Genomic DNA, 25,664 nt, shown 5'->3' with positions numbered 1-25,664 from the left:
TTTGGATAACTAACTGGTGCAATGCGGCAAGTAGTAAGATACACAATCTGTGTTTCTATACAAAATATTCGAGTCCCCAAGCATTGTGTACCATATCGCGATGCTATGTTTAGAAGTGGGTATGCACCTATTAAATAATACCAGGGCTTGTGCTTTGCTCACCTTCAAGTTTTGGATAAAGATATGCTTTCCAGTTACATTCGGACAGTTTACTGCATGAAGGTCTTTTAGCTGAAGTCAAATAAAAGCTTTGATTGGTGGAACACAATTAATGGTAAATCCTACCTCGATTGGGCTTTTTCTTTGGGAAAAGAGCTGGGCGATGAAAGGACTCTCCCGACATTAAATGTGTATAGTCTAATTAAACTTAAGATTATATGGATCAAGGAGCTTCAGCACTTAATTAATAAACCAACAAACCATGCATGCTCCCCCACTGTATTTTGGGTATATAACTCCAGAACCCGGGTAAGATGGCTAGGCTACTTATCACTTCAATCCCTGATCCCAACCAACGCACGGATACCTGACCAGAGCCAGATGTACTGCTTCTTTTTTCAACCTGCTCTCTTGCAAGGTCGGTTTGAGAAGCTGCCCCTAACACATAGAGTATGTCCATTCTTGTCTCACCATAGTCGGAACATTGGATCATCACATTTTATACTATTGTCCAAAAATACAACGCATAGCAGAGAAGCCCCATGGCTACTCATCGATAAGGGTAAAAACCGGCCCAAAATATCAACGGTAAAATTACTTCAAATAGTAATGATCCTGATATGCTTGGGAGATTAGCTAGCTACTTGTTGTGCTGGGTCATGCACCTAAGAGATGTGTAACTGTATGAATGTAACGCTTTTGCATTGAAATTAAAAAATGATAATTTTCAGCCACAAAGATACTGAACGCATAAAGTTGAGATGGAAATCAGTATCATGCAAACATAAACTATTTATAAATCGAGTAATATTCTTCAGCCATCGCGACCTTGGGTTATTTTAAAATGCATATGTATAGGCTCATTTGTTATTTATTTACTTATTTTTAATATTAGGAAAATGTAATTGTCCTGTTGTTTTAATTAATAGTAATCTCCAGAGCCTGAGAGGAGTGGATACATATATCCTTTTAGCAAATAGAACTAAATCGGAAGTGCCAGGGAATATTTCCTGGTGTGTTTATCTTAAATATATAGTCAAATGGTATCTGTTTTACAAATTTGTTTCTTGAATTGAATGGCTAACCCTTTTTTAATCCATTTTTTATATTTCTACTAACGAACTGTCAAGTTGGAAAGCAAAATCCATAGATGTAACATATGATTTTAAATTTAATAATTTAATAATAGTGTGTATGCAAACCACCGCCTCATACCTAATGCCAATAAAGCGTTATTGTGATTGTGGATTAAAAGAATATTTACTTAATTATGTACCTGTAAATGTCCTTGAAATATAGTAACATTACAAATATTGTATTTAGCACTTTTTTTGTATTCAGTAAAAGCATTCTCAATGTTTCCTTTTTGTTTGATTTCTGACCCATTGCACGAGAAAAGGGGGGGCAATCACCTTCAGAGGCAATAATGCTTAACAAGAAATCCAACAAATAAGCATCTTATCTAACGAAATACAAACAAATTATCCAATGTTAGTAAGCAGAGCAGGATAGCAGTGCCATCTGGAAATAGGAGGTCCCCTTCTCAAGACACGCCTAAGAAAATAATGCGTTTTCAAACCACTTTCACAACTGTTTGCAAGTGGGTTTTGCTATTCCGCACAGCTTCAAAGAGCATTGAAAGCAGATTGAAAGTGCATTATTCTGCATGTGCGGAATGAGCCAGAGGGAGAAGCCCATGGAGGTTTATTCTGAGGCAAAGAATTATCCAAAATCTTGTTAGCCATCTCTTGAATGTGCTCCAGACACCCCTACTTTGTGCAGTAGCCCTGCATATTATCTTCTGGAGGACTACATACACTTTGAAATACTATGCTGAAATCTCTTCATTTTGTGCTCTGATTACTGACTGAAAGTCATTCATAGGAACTTTTAAGATACTTTCCTTGGTTTCACGTGGAATCTGCTTGGTCATCATTTAATTTCACATCTAATATGAGCTTCTATTTCTGTTTTCCTAGTTCAATGTGGCATGTTGCTAACATTGGAGGATTGGTTTGTGTTTCATTAGAGAGAAGAGTGCTGTGTATTTGTTTGGATTTCCTGCTAAGCATGATTTCTGATCTGCTCAAGGCCTGCTTGAAGAAACAGGGCTCAGATGTTTCTAGTACCATCCAAAAAATGTAATGCAAAGGCAAATCTAAACATGAATTTCGCTTAACCTCTCATTTCTCCAGGAAAGTGGCACCTTTTATTAAACAAGTATCTGAATGCTACATAAAGAGCTCCAGATGGCTTGTCCAATCGCAGGCTCACAATTCTTTTGTCATGCGTACCTTCATACCCGCACCTGATTTCAAGAAAAGGAGAATCAATTCTATAACTCTTGATTATTACAAACATTTTTAATGGTCAGAATAACCATTAGGGTCACAGGTCACTTTTAGGTTCGTTTTCTTTTTGTTCATATCTGTCTTGAGCATTTATGATCTGCTTATTTTCTTTGCTAACTTCCCCATTTTCTAAAGTTATGGTATTTTACTCCACTAATATGTTAGATATGGCTTTGTGTCACTTATAATAAAAAAAAGGCATTTTTAATGTACCATATTTTGAGTAAGCTCCTCTATTTTTTTTAAAATAAAAGAAAACGAAAGAGTAATGAAGGGAGTTGAGAAGGATCACAATGAATATGAATATGCACACATACCATTTACTGAAGTCAGGGGAAAAAATTAATTAGAATGAAAAATATTTAGAAAAAACACAAAATCTGTTTTGAAAAAGGAGTGTAACGATAAGGTTTATAGAATCACAGAATCATAGAACAGAGTTCTATGGAAGTGGCCATTCCCCTACTTGACAGAGAATCAGTCTAAAGCATCTCTGACAAGTGTTTTCCCCGTTGCTGCTTAAAGACTGCTAGTGAGGGGGAAACTGATTCCACTCCTGAACAACTCTTACTATGGTGTTGTGGGTTTTCCGGGTTGTATGGCCATGTTCTAGTAGCATTTTCTCCTGACATTTCACTTGCATCTGTGGCTGGCATCTTCAGAGGATCCTCTGAAGATACCAGCCACAGATGCAGGCTAAACTACCAGGGTCAAGCCGTTTCGCATACGAACCTCGTTGACGCTCGACCCTATCTGACGACGCTTCTAGACCGTCCCACATGGACAGTCCACTAGAAAGAGCCGAGCAGCCGGGCGCCATGCTGGAGCCAGCACCTGGCCAACCCGTGATTATATCCCTGGGCCTCCCAGTCGTTGCTGAGGCCCGGGGACACACCCCTGGCTCCGGCGCACTGCTCCAGAGAGCGCAGGGTAGGCGGAAGGTCCCCAGGCCTTGGGTGATCTTGCGCCGAGGCCTGGGGCGATAAAACAAGGTGGGCACAGTGGGAGGGAGGGAGCGCCGGGAGCCGCTGCCGCTTGCACGGCAATGGGCTTCCAGCTGGCGCTTTCACTCAACAAGTGCACTTCTCACAAGCCACTAGGGAAAAACGCCCGGCCAAGGCCGGACTGGACGGGTTGGCACAGAATGGGCTACGCGCTGTTGCAAAGCAGCTAAACGCCTGTATGAACGGGTGTCCTGGGATTCGGGCGCTTTGTCATTCCCAAGCCGCCGCTTTTATGGCCCGATACAGAAAGGGGCCCAGGAGAAATGCGCTACTTCAGAACCACGGCCGCCATAGAACCCAGAAAACCCACTAACATTCTAGTGATTCCAGCCATGAAAGCCTCTTTGACAATACACTGAACCTTTACTATGAGTAAGCTTTTTTTCTTAATATCCAGGATGGGTAAATTCCTTCGCCCATAATTTTAAGCCCATTATTGTGAGTCCCATCCTGCTGCTACCAACAGGAACAGTTCTCTCGCACTCCTCCAAGGAGCCTTTCCCCACTTATGATCTATGGCGCTAGGGCTTAATTCCAGCATAAACGCGATTTCCGGCGCAGGGCAGTCAGAAGGTGCCGTTTCTGCAGCGTCAGAAATGATGCACGCTGAGGGGATGTGAGAGCGCAGAGTCGGGGTGGCTGCATTGCTGCCGCCCGACCTCGTGGGAGACACTGCACCCGACCACTGGCGCTGCTTTGGGACAGTAGGCGCCAGCAGCAAATGAGTAAAGTGGGGGAAAGGGCCTACGCTTCAAATACACACACTTCCTAAAGGTATAATCATATGTCCTCCCTCAACCACCTCTTCTCCAGACTAACATCTAAGTCCCTCAGCCTTCCTTATAGGGCTTGGACAATTACTACTTACTAAGCTCAATGAAAAATATGCTGACATTCTCTGTCTGTCTGTCTGTCTGTCTGTCTGTCTGTCTGTCTGTCTGTCTGTCTGTCTGTCTGTCTGTCTGTCTGTCTGATTGGATATGGGTACAGCACAACACAAAAATATTTTTAAAGACAAAAATGAGCTCCCATGATTTAACAATTCCCAATAGCACTTTGAAAATGTAAAACTATCATTTGGGGGGGTTTTAAAAATATGTGAGAGAAATCAATGATAAATACTTGTCCAGGATTGTAAACATTTATCTCTCCAGGAAATCACTGTCACTTAGGAAAGCACCACATCTCCGCATGTGTCCATAACCTTCCAAAGCATTCCCTCCTACTTTTGCGAGATCCAAAGAGCTACCTACATCGGTCAACTTGTTGGGTCCAGTAGAGAACTTATCAACAGCAATTTTAGTGATCCGTTCCTGGAATGAAAATATGGTAGCGGTTTAAAACCTACATTACATGTCCATATGCTTCAGCTTGATTCTATTTCGTTGGACTTATGGGATTTTTTTAAGCAATTTTAGGAAACGTAAATATAAAGCCATTCATATAAATACACCCATTTTCTTTGTTAGGTTTGGATGCAGAAAGACTCACATATCAAATAGGTACATTTGTGGGCTTTTTCCGGCTGTGTGGCACTGTAGTCTAGCAGAGATTCCATGTCTCAGTTACCCCCCGAGCCCCACCCCCCACCTTCCTGCTGGCAGCTGGCTGCTATAAGTGGGGTGCATGGAGGCATAGAAGAAGAGAAGAGTTTGGATTTATATCCCTTTCCGGCCTCCTGTAGGGAGACTCCAAGGGCTTACAATCTCCCTTTGCGCTTCCCCTCACAACAAACACCCCATGAAGAGGTAGGTGGGGCTGAGAGAGCCTGTGAAGAACTGTGACTTAGCCTAAGGTCACCCAGCTGGCGCGGTGTAGGAGTGGCCAGGCTGAAATCTGAATTCCCCAGATAAGTTTTCCCACGAAGCTCAGGCGGCTAGAGCTGGGAATCAAACCCGATTCCCTCCAGATTAGATCTACATGAGCTCTTAACCTCCCATGCCAGGGGAGAGAGGTGAGAGGAGCCACGTTTAAGCCAGGGCACCATTACGGGCCCCTTGTAATGCCTCCTTGTTTGGAGTTAGATGAATATCAACACCCTGAATAAATGTGGGATATCATCCTATAAAAAAATTATGTACACCCCTCAGCATTCCTGATTGTGGACTAAGAACATCTCAAACAGAATTTGGGTGCTGTGTGGTTTCCGGGCTGTATGGCCGTGTTCTAGCAGCATTCTAGAACACGGCCATACAGCCCGGAAACCACACAGCACCCAAGTGATTCCGCTCGCGGAAAGCTCGGCGTACTGCCATCAAACAGGAATTGTTGTTCTCAGAAATACAGATAGTTGGGACCTCACAAATGTCTTATTTCCTATTCCCAGTTTTTATGCAACTGATTGTGGGGCAAAGGTGGTTGAAACATTTATACAAGTTCAAAGTATCAAAGGCAAATAAGAAAATAAGAGGCATCTACAACAAAAAAAAGATATTTACTTGACCGTTGTCCTCAGAAACCATGGGTGAGACCCTGTTGATGATACACCTTCATCCATGAGATGATGCTTTGCCATAAACTGGAAGAATGTTATCTGGTAAAATCCTTAGAGGATGCATACTGTTCAAAGGGGTTCGAAGTGCCAGCACAGGAACCCAGGCCTATATCGGAAAAAAAAGGGGATGAAGGGAAGCACTTCCGTTTGGTTAAAGGTATTATAGATACATTTCCTCACAAGCTCAAGTTGTCTTCAAAAACGATGATGAGTTGGTTCTTAATAGCTTTAATGCTGGTTGGACAGAAATCAAGAGTGCCCCGTTGACCACCCAAGGAGGCTTTGACAGGGATTGTGGAAAATAGCAGCATTATCGAGTCACCGGTGGTGGCAGCCATAGCTGACAGGAGGTGAGCAGCACGAGGCAAAAGGAATGGGGGCAGCCAGCTCTGAGGGCGAGTTGCAGGAACTGCAAGGACTGGCCCGAGCTGTAAAGGCGAGGAACAGCAGAGCTTATAAAGTATGCCCACCAGCCTGGCCTTCTTGGCTAGCTTCAGAGGCTCAAGAGAGACGCGTGAACCACCCACCTCCCTAGTTACAATTGTTAATGGTTGACGCTATAGCAAATGGTTTTATTGTTAATACATGTACTTCTTTGTATGCAGCCAGCTGGTTGGCAATGGAGATCGCGAATATCTCTAGAGGGGAGGAAGCCCGGTGCCGGTGGCCAGTCTTCCATGGTTGGTGATGCCCCATGGAAAGGGCTCAGTGGGTGGGCGGGTCGCAAGCAGAAAGCCGGTAGGCTTAGCTGAAGTGCTCGCCACCCCAGCAGGAAGTGTTGACACCAAGGGTATCCACCCCGGTGGCTCCTCGCTTCCTGCCAATGCCCCAATAGGGATTGGGACAGCATGCTTTCTGGTCAGCAACGGTAGCTGATCTGCTGACGTTACGATCCGCTTTGTCTCCAAGCTTCTTTACATTGTGTTATGTTTGTTAATGTAATAGAATTGGCCAAGCTCTTGGCTCTCCAATCAGTATTTCCAAATCCTTCCATTGTGTTTATTTGAGGAAGGGTCTATCTCTATCTGCACCTAACTGAATGTTCGAAGTCATTTGGGCTGTGGAATGCAGTAAACAAGAGAATTGGGTAAAGCTTAGTGGAAAAAACTGGCAGGATCCAACACTATTGTTTCCCTACCACCTTTTCTGCAGGTGAAAGATGGAAGAGGTGGCCTTTTTTTTGATTACTGAAAAGGTGAGATCGAATGGAAACAAAAACCCTGACTGTGTCCAACCTTATCAAAACAAACATAAAAAGCAAAGCAAGAAAATTAGTTCTAGTAGGAGAATTTAATACTCATGAGATCTGTTCACAGATCAATACTGAAAAATCACTTGCAAATGTGACATTGTTTACAATTTATGTGGCAGATCATATTCTATTATTAATGGGACCACTTTAAGTCAGATTGTCTGCCAATTAATATGTATTCCTAAATGATAAACTAATTAAAAAAAAAGATTTAAAAGAGAAAAAAATGGGCAAAAGAAAAACAAAATGGAATTCAACAAAAAATGTTATTGTTTGTAGTGCTCTTTAAACGGTTAAAAGAAGTGGTTAGCCTGTAAGCTGGAACGAAGCCTCCTCTCTGGGAATGTCCAAGAGGATATGTTCGGCTTTTAACCTAGCATCTACATTTGAATTCTGTTTATTTCCCATATCCCATTAGAAAGGAAAGCACTTGCTTTTAAAACCCATGGGGGGGTCACCGCCAGATGTCAGCTGTGACTTGTGGTGGCACTTCAACCCAGTGGTAGGGATTCAAATAATTTAACAACGCTGGGATCTCGGGTTTGGGTAGGATTTGCAAAATAATTCTAACTGAACTGGTTGTATACAAAGCATCATTCTTAACAACCGGAAAGTCTTCCAGTCAGAAGTGGTGCTGTAGATGAGTTGAATCCCACCACTGACTTTAACCTAGCATCTCCATTTGAATTCTATTTATTTCCATATCCCATTTCCCTTAGTGTGATATGGAATGGAATAGTATTGCCTGATCGTGCTTGCCTTAAAAAGGAAAGCACTTGCCTTAAAAAACTTATGGGGTCACCATAAGTCAGCTGTGACTTGGTGGCAATTTACCCACACATTTCCGCCAATATTAGCTGTCTCTTGTGGGAATCTAAAGATTTACCTCAAAGGTGGTTTCCCCTTTCTTGGTCTCCATCACCAGAAGAAGAATCCTTGCATATGACCTTATGAATCATCACCTTATCAAGACCTTCTTTGGAGGTTTAATGCCCTTGTATTGCCAAGTGATTTGGATGCAATGAATCACCTATTCAGGTCAAATCCAGGCCTATTCAGGTGCATTCTGGCCACATCCAACCCAAATACCACCTGCCCAAATGCGAGCTGATCTGAATGCAAGATATTCAGGTCAACGTGTGCATATTTGTGCTTTGGAGTGCACGTGGGGCTTAAAAAGGAAAAACAAACAAACCAGAAATCCCTCCCCCACTGCTGCATGCGACTTGAAAAGGGAAAAAAAAAGGAGATTCCTCTTTTCAAGCTGCCAGACGTGGCTTGAAAAGTAAAAACAAACAAAGCCAGAGATTCCCTCCACTGCCACACACAACTTGAAAAAGAAAAAAGGAAAAAATTGAGATTTTCCCCAGCCTAGAATCCCCCCTGGATTCTCTTCCCTTACCACCTAGGGTTGCCCCACCCCCAAGAATCTTCCCCCAATACCTACCTTGCATTGTTGTATGTGCTGGGGGGGATTTCTGTTGTGATGGGGGCTCTGTGTTGGGGAAGCCTGAAGCAGGAAAGGTGTGTGGGAGGAAGGTAAAGGAGCTTTAGGTCACCTTGTTTCCCCTGTCCCTAGACTCCTCCTTACAGGAGAGAAAGGGGTGGGGGAATCTCCAAACTCTGCTTGCTCTATTGATCTGGCTTCAGGTTAGCTCCCATTGGTAACAATGGGGGATGGGGGTTACCCCTTTGGACTCCTTGAACCAAACTTCACCAAACTTGGGTAGTATCATCAGGAGTGTCTTCAGATGATACCCAGAAATGTTGGTGCCACTAGCTTTAAAAAGTGACCCTGAGGGCCAAAACACAAAAAAACACCAAAAATACCAAAATAATAATAGATGAACCTGAATATATTTGGATTTCTGAATAAATTTGGCCATAACGGATATGATATTTGTATTGTTTGGGCATACAGATAATTTCATGTCACAATAAGGGAGAATCCGAAAATTTCCGACTATTTTCAGTATTGCTCAACCCTAATTGCCACATTTTAATTCTTGTTGCCACGTATGTACCTAAGTGGACATAAAGGCCCAGCAGGCTTCATGGCAGAGGAGCGGGAAAAGAAACCTGGTTCTCCAGATTAGAGTCCTCTGCTCTTAACCACTGCACCACACTGGCTATCATTTAGTTTTTTAGGATTCCCTTCCCCCCCAGGTACAACATTTCCTGGAGATCAATGGGCTGCAGTGAGAGGGAGAAGGCAGGAAAGTTCTATTCTGCCATTGGAAAATGAGGTCTGGATTCTTCCACATGTATAGAAGAGCATTTAAAAAATATTACCTGGGTGTTGGCACTTCGCTTTCAGGAACTGGAGTCCATTTTGAGTGATAGGATAGCTGACGTTTGAACCTCCCGGAAAAGACTTTGTCAATCTCGAGCATATCATAAGCACAAACAGCAGAGCCAGGGATGCTAGGGTGTGACAGTTCCAGAAATGATTTGAAAGGAAGAACATTTTTTTTAATTTTTGTCTGAGAAACATGCTGGATGAAATCCTATCACAACGGAGCTACACGTGGAAGGATTGTGTTACAATCTCGATCAAGACCTAAAGTATCACTAAAAGTTAGGATTTGGAAAAAATGGCAGTACAAGGGGAACATGAAAATGTAATGGATGGGAAACAACAGCTGGATTCTCAGAAATGATTGAGTTGGTAAAAGATGTTCAAGAAAAAATGGGTATTGGGAATAGTCACAACCCGCCCCACCCCCCACCCCCCTCCCCGGGAGGACAGCAAAGATATCCAATCCTCATACCGTGTTTCCCCGAATATAAGACAGTGTCTTATATTAATTTTTGCTCCCAAAGATGTGCTATGTCTTATTTTCAGGGGATGTCTTATTTTTCCTGTGTTCTGTTTGTCGGGCATGCTTCCAAACAAAAACTTTGCTATGTCTTACTTTCGGGGGATGCCTTATATTTCGCACTTCAGCAAAACCTCTACTATGTCTTATTTTTCGGGGATGTCTTATATTAGGGGAAACAGGGTAGATGCCCTGATTAATCAATAGGCCAAACAATTGAAGGACATAAGACATTTGCATTAGCAAACATCTTCTCTGGTTGCCCTGGGGAATTATAAGGGGGAAAGCTAGTTCTGAGAGGGATTTGACCAGCTTTTTGCTAGTGTGAAAGGAAGTATGGATTTGTATTGTCGAAGGCTTTCACAGCCAGACTCATCTGTTTGTAGTTGGCTTTCTGGGCTGTGTGGCCATGGTCTGGTGGATCTTGTTCCTAACGTTTCACCTGCATCTGTGGCTGGCATCTTCAGAGGTGTATCACAGAGAAAAGTCTGTTTCACACTGTGTCTAGTGAGAAGGGAAAATTTAGTGGGGTATATTCTCCATGTCACAGGGTGGGGAATCAATCAGAACGTGTTCGGGTGGAGCTAACTATGCAAAGGTGTGGTTGACTGCATTGTATTGTGGGTGGGGTTTTCTGTCCATTTACAGTGGTATTCACATTTGCATTCCCTGCAGAAGCAGCACGATTAGTGAATGCAAATCCTGTGCCTGTGTGGAGTTCATTGTCAATGGACCTACCATACCCTTGACCGTTGATTCTGGTGTTTTTAAAGTATTGGTAGCCAAGTTTTGTTAATTCTCAGTCTTCTCCTTCTTGTTGAAGTTGTCTTGGTGTTTATGGATTTCAATAGCCTCAGCCTGTGTAGTCTGACATAGTAACCGTCCAAGTTGTCCAGAATTTCAGTGTTTTCAAATATAATGTTATGTCCAGTTTTTTTATTTGCTTCTCACTGGACACAGTGTGTAACACACTTTTCTCTGTGAAACACCTCTGAAGATGCCAGCTACAGAAGCAGGCAAAATGTTAGGAACAAGATGTACCAGACTATGGCCACACAGCCTGGAAAACCCACAACAACCAGGAGTATGGATTCTTTTTGACCATCCAAAAATGCTATGTCGGAGATTATGGGACATACATGCCCTAAAGATATGTGGGACAGAGAGTGTATCAAGGGAAAGTGGGGTAGAGGGGAATTGAGAAAAAACCCACCTGGTTCAATCTAACCCTTTACTGGAACTGATAAAATCACTGGATGAAGAAAGGAGTAAATATTCCCAGTGGAAATAAAAAAAAATAAATAAAAAACCCAAGCCATGAATAATGAAAGCCATGCATGCATTTAGTCCCCAGTACAGTTTATTTCACTGTAACACATAAGATCTCCTTGGCATGCTCACAGTGACCCCATGTTTAACCCTTGTGATTTGTTACATAAACAACACCTTACAAATGGCTAGAGCATTAAGAGTTTTACATTAGATTTTTCTTCACTTACTGGCAAGTAGGTCGCAGAGACCCAAGGTAAACAACACCTTTATTGAACCAGCATTATGAGAGGAAATGATTCTGTGGGGATTACCTGAATTCAGAGGTGGTAAAGGTTGCAAAGACCACGTCACGCCCCTGGATTTGGACAACGTCTGTCACTCCCTGCAGTAGGTCAAAATGGAAATTTAAAGCAGAAGGAATTAAGCATTTCAGTTGTGCCTTTAGGAAGGAAGTCCAATGCTTGTCTAGAAATGCCATTGTTCCACCCATGTCATTCTTGCAAACCCGAGCTACTCTTGATACAACGAGCTGCAATGAGAAAAAAGGTCAGGATGGAGAGAAAGAAACAAGATCATTTTTGGTACTGAAAAGTAGAGCAAAATACAGCTTTGGCACCATGCACCATGGACAACTGTATTTATTTGCTTCAAGGAAAACAAAGCAAAAAAAATCATATCACTGTTACTAAAATCAAGAGAAAAGTTTTGGATCACAGAAGAGCTTTGGCATGTGTGTTAACCCACACATGCCTACCTATAAACCTTCAGGAGATGAGTTCTCAGACTGTATAGAACTCATTTCTGTGCAATTTTTTTAAAATTTCCATGAAGAGGACCAACATTACTGGAACACATGAAGTAGACTTGTATGGAGCCAGAATATTGGTCAGTCAAGTTTGTTTGTTTGTTTGTTTGTTTACTTACTTACTTACTTTTTTATTTTTTTATTTTTTATTTTTATTTATTTATTTATTTATTTATTTGGTCAGTCAAGTTTGTTTGTTTATTGTTTGTTTGTTTGTTTGTTTGTTTGTTTATTTAAACTTTTATACCACCCCATCCCCGGGGGGCTCTGGGCGGTGTACAACATTAAAAACAGTTAAAATAAACTAATTAAAACAATTTAGGCAGTAATAATAATAAGAGGCATCCAGCAAAACCCATTTTGTTTCATAAAAACCTCCCCTCCCAGGAGGGAGAGACGGCGAGTCCCATTAGCTGGAGAAGGCCCAGATGTCAAGAGCCAGCGGGGGGGGGGGGGCACCTTCAGCGGCTGGTCCCTCCAAAGGCCCGGCGGAACAACTCCATCTTACAGGCCCTGCGGAACTCACTAAGATCCCGCAGGGCCCGGACAGCTGGAGGAAGAGTGTTCCACCAGGCCGGGGCCAGAGCTGTAAAGACCCTGGCCCGCGTGGAGGCCAGCCGCATCGAGGGGCCGGGGACCACCAACAGATTGGCCTCCGCCGAACGGAGAGGCCGTGCAGGGACGTATGGGGTGATGCGGTCTTGAAGTTATTATCTACTCTGACTAGAAGCCCCTTTCCAGTAAAAGGTCTTTCAGATCACCTGGTTCTGGAATAGAATCATAGAATCATAGAGTTGGAAGAGATCACAAGGGCCATCAAGTCCAACTTCCTGCCATGTAGGAGCACACAATCAAAGCACTCCCGACATATGACCATCCAGCCTCTTAAAAAACCTCCAAAGAAAGAGACTCCACCATACTCCGAGGCAGTGAATTCCATTGTCGAACAGCCCTGACAGTCAGAAAGTTCTTCCTAATGTTTAGATGGAATCTCTTTTCCTGCACCTTGAATCCATTACTCTATGTCCGAATCTCTGGGGCAGCAGAAAACAAGCTTGCTCCCTCTCTGACATCACATGGCTGTACTGATAGGTAAACTTGAAACCCTCTGCATGCAAAGGTGAAGCTCTACCACTGAGCCATGACCCTTCTGATTTCTACTATCACAGTGAAGATTTTCCAGAAGTATCTATTTTCTTGTCCTGATTTAGATAACTCCAGATTTAGACTGGATGGGCAACCTCCAAGGAATACCGGGGTTATGAGGCCAAGGCATTCTACATTTTGACATCCTTTGCCTTGAAAACCTTGACGCGTTTCCATAAGTCTGCTGTGATTTGATGGCACCCCCCCTCGCCCCCCCAAAATCGGTTTCTTAGCTTTTATCAGTCATAATAATTATTTACTGCAACTATTTTTAACATAACATTATTTGTGATATGATTTCCAGTTAACAGCCGAATCCAAAATTCCGGGTGGTCGGACACGGTGCTGCAACTACTGTCCCATCATACCTATGAAGGCTTTCCAGTTGTGTGGGGAGGCTAAAAACACACAAAATCCTCCCCAGCACTGAAAAGTCCCCATTAGATTTAATGGACTTATGCCACCAAAAAGGAGGCACAAATCCCAATCCCTGGTTGCAACAGGACAATGGCCGGGTGGGAGCTGACTAACGCCAGTGGTGGTGCTTGCTATGCCAGTGGCAGTGGCAGGTAGGGTGCAGAGATGCTGGCTTGGTGTTCAGCACCATGTCCCACCACTGTGGAGGGTCAGGGAGGGCAAATCCTCTGGTGGCCCCACACGGCTCCCAACGGTGGATCCAGCTCTCCCTTTAGATCAGCAGCGGCAAACCTATGGCACGGGTGCCAGAGGTGGCACTCAGAGCCCTTTCTGTGGGCATGCGTGCACAGAGTTCGTCATGTGGTGGGGGCGGAACACACACAATCTAGGCTGGCCTGGGCATGATCCTGGGCACGATCCTTTACCTGGGAGTAAACTCGGTTGCTGGCAATGGGACTTGCTTCTGAGTAAACCCTCCTAGGGTCCTGATTCACCCTTTCGAAGTGTTGCACGGTTGCGTCACCAAGCTCACTCCTGAGTAATGCGCGCCTCGGAGCCAACTGTTTTTTTTCCTAAACTAAAATCTCAGCATTCAGGTTCAATTGCCGTGTTGGCACTTTGCAATAAATAAGTGGGTTTGGGGTTGCAATTTGGGCACTCGGTCTCGAAAAGGTTCGCCATCACTGCTTTAGATGGTGCTGTTAATGGGTAGGGGGAGGCTTGTCAAAGTTTGCGACTATTCACAAGTCAGTACATCAAGGCAATACAATGCTTTATTCCAGCCAAACTTCAAAAGGAACGGCAGGGTCTTCTCAAAGCAGTATCCTTGTTTTGATGTATTTCCACATAATTCTTATCTGATCCTTTTTTTTGTCCTTACCTCCCCTTCGATATGGACTTCAACTGCTACTTCTCGAAAGAAGAAGTACATGTAATCGCCATAATCGACCACATGGATGAATTTAGAATCTGCAGGGAAGACAAAATGATCCGGTCACGGGCACAAAACCGTGAACAATAACCAAAGCAATACATCTGAGCAAAAGACAAGGTAACTTTTGAATGCCCACGGGTCCTCTGCCTTTGTTTAAAAGTGCTCCCCCTCCATGTACTCTTACCTTTCAACCATTTTGAATCCTGTTTAGCTGTTCGAAGAGATGGAGAAGGTCCAAGACTCCGGTAAATGAGTGAATCTGATGAGTGGATGTCTGACGCTGTGCCAGAATATAGATACCCACCTTTGGGATTGAGGTTGAAAGAGACATGCAGTGAGAAAGAAGGTTACAATTCCTTGTCCTCATCAGTCTATGGGATTCTTATTTTCAGAAGCAAGCCTTTATTGGCATAGACAACAGTACAACAGTAATAAAAACAGATTAAAAAGCATATACAAAACAGGTCGAAGGAAATCTACTGGCGTTTAGTAATTTCCAGGAGAAAGTCTGCCACTATCATACAGAGAGAAGGATCAGGGTTGTCCAACAAGTAGTGTAATCTAATTAAATCGGGGAGATGGGGTAAATGTAAAGGAGTAAGATTCACATACTTGGATCTGATTTCCTTGAATCTGAGACAGTGTAGTAATTGGTGGGCCAGAGATTCAACTGAGCCATCGTTACATGGGCACAATCTTTTAGCCTTTTCTTGCTTATTAAATCTGCCATGTAACAAGGCAGAAGGCATAACATTAAACCTGGTGAGCATTATGGCTCTCCTTTGAACAGGGATTCTTATTTGTAAAAAAAAAACTATTTATTTTGCTGTGAAGCAAACCTTATAGGGTTCTTAGAGACATTCAGAGGTGGTGATCTTGGAATTTCTGATGAACTTCCATCCAAATACTGATCAGGGCTAACTCTGCTTGGCTTCTAAGACTGGGCTAGTCTGGCTATACAGGTCAGGGCAAAACAATGAGATAGGCTACTGAGAGTAACCCAAGGAAGTTTTATTTTATTTTTAATTTTATTTAAATGTACAATCTGCCTTTCAGACTGGGTCTTAAGGCTAAATACAAGTACAATAGAGCTGCTCATTCAGTCAAATGTAACATTTGAATAAGATCTGAATCTAACAATGATTTTTAATCCTTGCACAGCAAAGCTGTTCAGCCAGTCAGTATATCCCAAAGCAAAAATTCTGTCAGTGCCATGAGGTTCACACAATACATTGCTTATCTTCAGATGAGCAGTAAGCTTCAGAATTGACCTTTATTTCAGCCAATGAGTTACATCCAGTTTTCTGCACACCACCATTTTGAGCTATGATGTGTGACTATTTTTTTTCACAGACAAGTATGACTTTAGTACTGTAACAGTGCCTGGAAATCTGGAGTTGAACCCAATCATCTTTTTTGCCCCATCTTGCCCAATTGCCATATTAACTAAATCCTTGTCTTGTGTTGTTGATCCTTGAGGATTTCATGACTCCGGGCATAGCCTTTCAGAGGTCATAGGGCCCTCTTTTCCCTTGTTCACCATCACAAAAGCTGAAAGGATCCAACCCAACGTTTAGATCAGCTATTCTCAACCAGGGTTCCGTGGCACCCTGGTGTGCCGTGAGCATATCCCAGGAGTACCGCGGCAACACTACTGCCCCCCTCATTTTTGTGGTGTCTCCCACCGGCGCCAGCAAGGACATGGAGCGGGCCCATGGGGCAGGGCCTGCCACAAGGTCAGCAGCCCCCCCACCCCCAGTGCTTCCCTTCACCCTGGGAGGGGAAGGTGGGGTGTGTGGCAAGCAGGGGCAATGGGAGGGGAAGGTGGAGGGTGGCGGCAGGGGTACCGTGAGATATGAAGAGTGAGGTCAAGGGTACCCTGACCTCGAAAAGGTTGGGAAACACTGTCCCAGACACCGAAAGATGGAGCACGCATTCCAGCACTAAAACATGCAATGTCTATTTTTAATTAAAGGAGCATTGAAGGGTAAGATTTTCTGTCCCATATCAATCTGGGGGTATGTTAGCATAGATATTTGTGTATTATTCTACTTATTTAGAACAATATAAGGGCACCTTACCAACCAGCCTAAGGTGAAGAATTATGAAGGACATCAAAACCAGATTTAAAAATGCATATGTGTAAAACAGTTAAAAGCCACAAAGAAAATGAAGTAACTCATCAATAGAAAGGAAGATAAGTGAGAAAATGCCAAATAAAAAAGAGTCTTCTTTCAAGAGGAACAACTTCTTTACTAATGAATCCTAGAAGATAGGATATATCATGACATTATTCCTCTATATATCATTGCCATGTGCTGCACAATGTTTTGAATGTGCAAGTCCAGGGGTTGGGCGGTATAAAACAAAACAAACAAAACAAACAAAACAAACAAACAAAACAAACAAAACAAACAAAACAAACAAAACAAAACAAAACAAACAACCAAGAAACAAACTCTTAAAAAGCATGCACTTTCCCCCTTTCTTATTACCTGCATACAATGCAACGTTGCTGTCCTTGGGATCAAAAGGGCACCTGCCCTTCCCACTGATCCTTTCTCCCGTCATTTCAAGAGTATTCACCTAGAAAACAACAAAACTGGAATTTCTTGAGAAGGAAACAGAAATGAATACAACAGCAGTGTTTCCCAGCCGGCGCTGCTTTTGGGTGCCTCCTGCTTTCCCCACACTTACCTTCTCTCCCTTCTGAGCTCTGCAGGGAGAGAAGGTAAGTGTGGGGATGGAAAACGGAGGCGCCTCCATGCAAAGGCACCTCTGCATGCGAATGGCCCTGGGGCTCCACCGTCATCATTTATGCCAGTGAAAAGCCACTTCTAGAAGCATGAACCCCTCTCTCAGGAGCCACTGTGGGCTGGCTTCCCCCACTCCCACCCTGATCCTCTACACAAGTGTGCCCAAGGTTCTCATGACCTCCTCAAGGGCCTGCACGGGGTAATCAAAAGGTACCATTTCGAGGAGCACCAGAGATGCCGCATGCTGGCAGGGGGGGGTGGCAACAGCAGTAGCTTTAGCGGCTGCTAAGGCCACTGCCCCTGTTGTGGGAGTGCCCTCAGGACCCAGCCACTTGAGGGTGCGGACAGCTGGGGCTTAAGGTAAGTGAGGAAAGGCCCTGTATCTCCATTGACCACGTATTCATGTAAGAAGCAGCCAAGGAGGAAAGAGAGGACCAAGATTTCATTGCAAACTCTACCTTAATAAAAGATCTCTCTGACTAACCCTGAGAAATTAATTTCCCATTGGGGACCGTACAAATAGACAGTTCAGCTCAAAGCAGAACTTCCAGCAGGATGATAGTAAAATCTTAAAGGTACAAAAGCATACCTTAAAGTTCCTACAAGAAGGATCAAAGGCATCTGTCCCACAAATGAACAATGTATCATCATTTTTTCTTATCAGAACCTTAATGAAGTTATGACATAAATCCTGAAAAACAAACAAACACAGAAATATTATGCCAGCAAATTGATTACAGTGTATTATATGAAAAAGAGGCAGGGCTGTACTTCCTGCAAATGATTATGTGGAGATGGACCAGAATGTATAAAATTTGTAATTAATCAAGAAACATGGAAGTTAACTGAACCAAGGATTTGATGAAACAAAATGGTTCTCTGTATAGAGACCAGCAGGCCTGCATGTTAGCAGCTTCTCAGTGAAGATGCAGGCAAGTACAGATAGACATCTTTAAGGTCTTGTAACTACAGGTTACTATGTGACAGAAGCCATATAAATGTATAACCTTGTTTTTCTGGGTTAGAACCAGCAATAGGGGATAGCTAAATCAATGTGATTAGTTAAAATAGGAATAAGTGTTTTTCTATATAGTTAAAAGAACACAGAAATGATAATGAGTGATTCATATTTACTTGCATTTCACTATAATTCTATTGTTTTAGAATCAGTGTATGTACAATCTTTTAAATGTTTTAACATTTCAAACTGGGGAATGAAATGAACAGGAAAGTTTTATGATCCTAAGGAATGCTGCATAGCCTAAGGACATATCTCTCTCTGGGAGAAAACAGGTTTTTCTTGGAGACAGAGGCTAGCTTTATTGCAGTCCTTTGCATATGGTAGCCCTAGCGGAGGGAGCCCTAGCATGAGCTAACAGCATGTAGCGTTTGAGTAACAGAAGGAATGTAACACGTAGAATAGAGGCTGTCTTGCTGTGACCAGGAGACAGTTCTATCCAATGAGATTTTTAAGGTACATGCTTGTAGCACGTGAAAGAGGTATGGATTATAATACGTGAAACGTAAGGGGATGAACTGTGTGATGTCTGTACTCTTTGCATCTATAAAGACTGGGGTCTTTCATATGCTGGGCGTGTCTCTCACTCGAGAGCATCCGGAAGGGGGCGTGTCTCTCACTCGAGAGCACCAAGGCATGCCTCTCCCTCGGGAGAGTTCACCTTCTGTAACTTTCTAAAGTCTGTGTCTATAAAATGGGTCCTTTGTATGAAGTGGGGGGTGCCTCTTACCCTTAAGGGGACACCCTGGTCAGATACTTATGCTGTCCAGTAAACTTATCTTCTGTTTCAAAACTGTTTCTTGGGTGTTTTCTAACTTTAAGTTTTATTTAAACTAATTCAGCTGTGTAGGACCAGAGACGCGGTCCTGGCCCCACAATTAGCTCTGAGCTTCAACAAGCAGGAATAGTAAGTTGACAGTCAGGCAGACAGTGAGTTTTCTTTAATGTATAATTAGAACTGAGAACAGTGGGTTAGAGCCTACCAGCATTTTCCTGGTGAGGGAAGGTGGAACAATTTCTGTTTGCTCTCAAATTGATCATGCCGAAAATGTAGGACCATTGTAAGCAAAAGCTGTGGTGAGGGTGAGATTGAGTGAAAAAGCAGGTAGGACCCTATCCATTGTTTTCACAGTGGTCATCTTTGTTGCTGAACATTAGATGAAAAACAGGCACCTTCTGATCTCCATAAATGTAGATCAAACACAACAGTTGGATCCTGCTAGATTTTTCCAGCGATGAAAGGGAAAAGAGAACTGATAACCCCCAAAAAAATTAATCTGGGGATCATGAGACCCCCATAGACATAGGTCATATTGGACAGATACTACAACAGAGAGAACACTGGAAACATCCAGTCACAACTTATTTATTTATTTATTTATTTATTTATTTATTTATTTATTTATTTATTTATTTATTTATTTATTTATTTATTTATTATTTAATTTAGTATACCGCCCTATCCCCAAAGGGCTCAGGGCAGTGAACAATATAAAAGCATATATAAACATAAACATATAAAAGTTTAAAATCTACAATCTAAAACAGTATCCCATGAACCCATATGCCACCCTCCCAAGAAGAATGATGGGTCCCGATGACGTTAGGGACCCTATACAGCAGGGGGGAGGATAAAAGCAGGGCACCCTCAACAGCTGGTCTCTCCGAAGGCCCGGTGGAACAATTCGGTCTTGCAGGCCCTACGGAACTCTCCAAGGTCCCGCAGGGCCCAGACAGCTGGTGGTAAAGTGTTCCACTGTGCACGGGCTAGAAGCCGTAAAGGCTCCTGGGTCTGGTGGGAGGCTCAGCCAAGACATCATTGCGGGGCCAGGGATCTCCAGTAAGTTGGCCTCTGCTGAACGCAGAGGTCAATTCGGGACATATGGGGTAATGCGGTCCCGAAGGTACGAGGGTCCCAGGCCGCTTAAGGCCTTAAAGGTCAGCACCCACACCTTGAAGATGATTCGGAATTCAACCTTGGTTGTCTTCATTAGGTTCATGGGGGGAGGGGAGGGTAATCAATTCCACACCAAAGAGAACATTAACAGATTAACAATTAAGGTTAATCTGAATATTTCCCATCTCAAGAATATTTCCTACCTCAGATTGCCCAAATACTTTGCATTTTAACTTGTTGGCCTCACTGGGTTCCCATGTCAGTTTCTGCAAATTCAAAGAAAAAAAATCAGTTACAGTCCACTGTTGGCTGAGAGCCAGCATATTGTAGTGGTTAATAATAATAAGAACAAGAAGAACAAGAAGAACAAGAAGAACAAGAAGAGGAGTAGTAGTTTGGATTTATATCCACCCTTTCTCTCCTGTAGGAGACTCAAAGGGGCTTACAATCTCCTTGCCCTTCCCCCCTCACCACAAATACCCTGTGAGGTGGGTGGGGCTGAGAGAGCTCCAAAAAGCTGTGAGTAGCCCAAGGTCACCCAGCTGGTGTGTGTGGGAGTGCACAGGCTAATCTGAATTCCCCAGATAAGCCTCCACAGCTCAAACAGTAGAGCGGGGAATCAAACCCAGTTCTTCCAGATTAGAATACACCTGCTCTTAACCACTGTGCCACTGCTGGTGGATTCTAATCTGGAGAACCGGGTTTGATTCCCCACTCCTCCACTTGAGTGGCAGAGGCTAAAGTGGTGAACCAGATGTTTTTCCGCTCTCCTGCATTCCTGTGGGGTGACCTTGGGCTAGTCACAGTTCTCTCAGAACACTCTCAGCCCACCTACCTCACAAAATGTCGGTTGTGGGGAGAGGAAGGGAAAGGAGCTTGTAAGCCACTTTGAGTCTCCTTACAAGAGACAAAAGTGGGATATAAATCCATACTCTTCTTCTTTTAAAGACAACAAGCAGCTGTTGTGTGGGATCAAACAAGCTTCTCTACTAATGGAAGAGGGTGGAGGGCTTCTCTTCCACTGTGCAATTCTATTATGAGGATTGAGGGATCTCATATATCAGGAAACTCATATCAAGTAAAGGCTAAGAAAAAATTAATCTGTAGTACTTACTTTGGTAAAATAGATTTCTCCTGTATGTGATGTGTCCATATCAACAGTGTAAACGTTGTCCCTAAAACCAAAAGACAAATTGATAGTTAGAAGAGCTTGGACAATTTGTGGCTGACAGTAGGCAGTTATTGTTCAATGACCAATGTTTAGTTTTGAGAGAGAGAGAGAGAGAGAGAGAGAGAGAGAGAGAGAGAGAGAGAGATGGTTAGATCTGACCAACTACAATTCTGTGAGACAGACTAAGGCCCATTCTGCACCGACCAATAAACACAGGTGTAGGACAGTGAAAAACCACTAGGATTGATTCCGCACTTGAGAATCGACCTAGGTTCAACCTGGGTCCCTGAACAGTACTGATGTAGGTTGACTCCATTGTTACTCCCCACAGCAGCTGAGGTAATTCCTCTGGAGCCGAGCTCAGAGGGCGGGATCACCTCGCTGCCTCTTTGCTGCCCATTCCCAATTGGCTGCTGTTCTACAGCGGGAAATGTGAATGTGCGTCTCTTTTTTGTTTTTGTTTTTTTACATAATGGCAACGTAGCCACAAAGCAGTGCTCTATGTAGCTAAAAGCAGCATGTAAGCTTGCTCGGTTTATATGTATGGCCGACACTTCGTATACAAGAAGGAAAATGTTTTTTAAAAGGTGTGCTTTTCCCTGCCGCAAGTCTCCCATTCTGCACATGCCCAAAACACTGAACTGTGATTGGCTGAATGGGAGAGTTGCGGTGAGGATGATTCCCCACTTTATTGGCTTCGACCTGAGTTCACTGAAAAAGTTGTACCACCCTGGTGGAGTCGGAAATTTGACAGTTAGAGGGGGTGAAGCGGGGACAGACCCGCGTCGAACTCAGTGGCTGTGGGAAGTACCAAAGTCGAACCCAGGTTGAAGCTAGGTTGAGTCAGCAAGTGGGGAATTGACCTTGGGGGGAACTTCACACAGATTTCGCTCCAAAACATGTCTGCTCTGTGTTATTTTCTGCAAACTGGGTTTTTAAAAAAAGAATCGCACTATTAGTGAGTCTGTTCAAAATGCCCAGGATGCAGCTGCTCATGAACAAATGGCCAGGCAGGAAAAACTTCATTTGCCTCCATTTTCCTTTTTTAAAAAAATAGCTTACATCTGCACAGCTATACAGGTGTAAATGGTTGTATTGTGAGACATCAGCATGGCTGTGGGGTTTCATTTGTGCATGCCTGCGTAGCTACGCATTAGTGGGAAGTAAATTTAAATAAAGCGATCCATCTCCATGTGAAGGCACGGCAGCAACCTGGATTGTTCCTGTGGGCTCCAATTGCTGCCTGCACAGATGCATGTGAATGTGAAAACAGGAAAATGCGTTACTTTATCCCAACTGCAACCTGTTATACATGTGCTGTGTGAAGGGGGGCTAGGCTAAGGGAGAGCCCCTGGCCCAAGAGAATTCATAATTGTGAAGAAGCGTATCTAGGGAAAATGTACCCTGGTGCAAAGTCTGAGTGTCCCCCCCCCCCGGATGGGTGGCCACCCTCCCCCATCATGACCAAACATTTTTTGCACCAGGTCTTGAAGTCAGTGTATGGACCCAGGGGGAAGGAGGAGGGGTGGGGTCACTCCCCCCATGACTAAATCATCACAGCACGGGGACATTTGACCCCATATGTCCCCTGGGTGGTACACCCCTGTGTGGAGAGTCAAACCTGGTCTCCCAAATCCAAGTCCAGTAACATAGCTGCCATACCACACTAGATCTCTGATGCATACTATCATGTATTGGTTCTTTGTGTGTAACTTTTGTGTTATTCTTTCTCTCCTTTGTGTCACTCATGGCTTGTGTGACAGAAGACTCAAAAAAACAGGATACAGATGGACAAGGCCAGATCAGAAGAGTTTGCATGATACAGAAAAAGTAGGAATGGGTGAAAAACAAAACAGACAACTGACCTTTGCAGCAAATATAGAGGATTCTGTCCATGATCACAGCTTGCTGGATGTCCAATAGGTACTTTGTTGAGGTATCACTCGTTTGATTCATTTAATCCAGAAACATTCTCAGGATAATCTTTTGTGTCTATGATGACAAAAGAAAGAGGCGGAGGCTCAATTCAGTACAGCAACAAACCAATCCAAGTGTGTTTTCTAGAGTGGCACCTCAGTTATGGAATTGCCTCTTCATTATGTTTTGCCCTGATCCCTTTTTATTTATTTATTTATTTGATTGTTTGTTTAAATCATTAGGCATTAAAATATAATTTCTAGATCTCCTTTCCCCACAAAACATGTAGCCTTGTACTGTTCAGGATCTAGATAAAAGAGTTTTATTTGCCCACCTGTCTTGGTAGTATGCTATATTATGGCCCTTGCTGGATTTGAAGACCAAGAGATGGTTTTCTGTCAACAGCTACTGAATTTCAGTCTTTTCAGTGGCATTGCTGCTTCACTGGTTTTATACAGCTTTTACCTTTTGCTGGCTTTTAAAAATCATTTTTAAAAGCCAGCCATCTCAACAAGGATATTGAGGAGATAGAAAAAGTGCAGAGAAGGGCAACAAGGATGATTGAGGGACTGGAGCACCTTCCCTATGAGGAGAGGCTGCAGCGTTTGGGACTCTTTAGTTTGGAGAGGAGGCGGCTGAGGGGGGGATATGATTGGAGTCTACAAAATTATGGATGGGGTAGAAAATGTTGACAGAGAGAAATTTTTCTCTCTTTCTCACAATACTAGAACCAGGGGGCATTCATTGAAAATGCTGGGGGGAAGAATTAGGACTAATAAAAGGAAACACTTTCTTCCCGCAATGTGTCATTGGTGTTTCGAATACGCTGCCACCGGAGGTGGTGATGGCCACTTCAACCTGGATAGCTTTAAAAGGGCTTGGACAGATTTATGGAGGAGAAGTCGATTTTGATGGCTACCAATCTTGATCCTCTTTGATCTTGAGATTGCAAATGCCTTAACAGACCAGGGTGATCGGGAGCAACAGCCGCAGGAAGGCCATTGCATCTACATCCCACATGTGAACTCCTGAAGGCACCCATGTGGGCCACTGCGAGTAGCAGAGAGCTGGACTAGATGGACTTTGGTCTGATCCAGCTGGCTTGTTCATATGTTCTTATGTTCTTATTTAAAAATATTTTCATGACCTGCATTATTTTACTTTCTTGCTTTACTGGGTTTTAAATTCCATGGAAGGGCATTTCAAGTCGGTTCTAAAATAAAGCATGTTTATTTCTTAAAGTCGGGAATAGTTTTTCGTTTTGGGAGTCATGAAAGAACTATATTACTGACAAGAGGACAAATTTATTTCACAGCTGGACTGTTTGAATGAGCAACCATTTTAAGAGAATGTCTGCTTGAAGAGGAGAGCAGATAAAAGGTTACAAACGAAGAAAAAATAATTAATTATTCTATATTCAAAGACCTTGAGACATGTAATTATGTTTGCTATTTGGCAAAGAAATAGAGACTGAAAAAGAAATAGTATGGTTGTTTGAGGAGATACAAGGGACATAAATGTATATTTTTCTGGCTCATTCAAATTCATAGCCAACAAAATCTGACTAGAAGCTTAGAGGATAGAAATCTTTAGGACGCTGTCCTTCTAGGTAATACTCACCCGCACTAGACACAATAAGCTTAGGTTTTTGACCCACTGGGAAAGGCGCCATGGAACAATGTTGCAATGTGAAATAAAGGAACAAGATTCCTGATCTTGTAATCATTCCGCCGGGATATATGTAATGCAAACCTAAGAGATCTACTCAGAATCCCACTTAGGTTTATTTGATGGGGCTTACTCCCAGGGCAACGTTTTTAGGATAGCACTGTCAATGTTCACTTTACCCTGTGAAAGCCAAACAGAAACATCCTATCAACTTATATTTTGCAACAACAAACAGAATAAGGCTCGACTAGCCAACAAGGAATGTAGGAGACTGTCCTACCATTTTGTAACAACAACAACAACAACAAAAACCAGAACAACAACAACAATAACAACAATTCAATATGTTCATTTAAAAGAAGCCACCCCAACATCAAAATTCGGCGGTTACTGACATAAGGAACAAGACTGTGCAGGTCCGGTGCCCTCCTAGAAGGCAGATCAACTTGGTCTGGAGAAAAGATCCCTCTTGAATGATATTCTTGACTGATGTGGGTTATATATTTGGGTCCCCAGCAATTACAAAAACGAAACACAGTTCTAATATTTATACACTTTGAATATATAAACTGATTAACAGTGCA

The 25,664-nt window shown here is 43.1% G+C and overlaps 1 protein-coding gene across 1 annotated transcript in view; it reads right to left on the bottom strand.

The window, feature by feature from the left end:
- The window catches only part of LOC125444038 (semaphorin-6A-like), a 66,811-nt gene that overhangs the window by 37,826 nt on the left and 3,321 nt on the right, over positions 1–25,664 (bottom strand). Inside the window, exons 3-10 of the mRNA XM_048516477.1 lie at positions 21,439–21,499; positions 20,528–20,590; positions 17,999–18,100; positions 17,149–17,239; positions 14,838–14,957; positions 14,600–14,688; positions 11,663–11,880; positions 9,553–9,684 (exon numbers count right to left, since the gene is read on the bottom strand). Coding sequence (XP_048372434.1) covers positions 9,553–9,684; positions 11,663–11,880; positions 14,600–14,688; positions 14,838–14,957; positions 17,149–17,239; positions 17,999–18,100; positions 20,528–20,590; positions 21,439–21,499 — 876 coding nt within the window. The remainder of the gene's footprint in view (positions 1–9,552; positions 9,685–11,662; positions 11,881–14,599; positions 14,689–14,837; positions 14,958–17,148; positions 17,240–17,998; positions 18,101–20,527; positions 20,591–21,438; positions 21,500–25,664) is intronic.

Source organism: Sphaerodactylus townsendi, linkage group LG15 (assembly GCF_021028975.2).
Source record: "Sphaerodactylus townsendi isolate TG3544 linkage group LG15, MPM_Stown_v2.3, whole genome shotgun sequence".
Taxonomy (NCBI): domain Eukaryota; kingdom Metazoa; phylum Chordata; class Lepidosauria; order Squamata; family Sphaerodactylidae; genus Sphaerodactylus; species Sphaerodactylus townsendi.
Note: the sequence above shows the minus strand (reverse complement) of the source record. Positions and strands in the feature narration are given on the sequence as shown.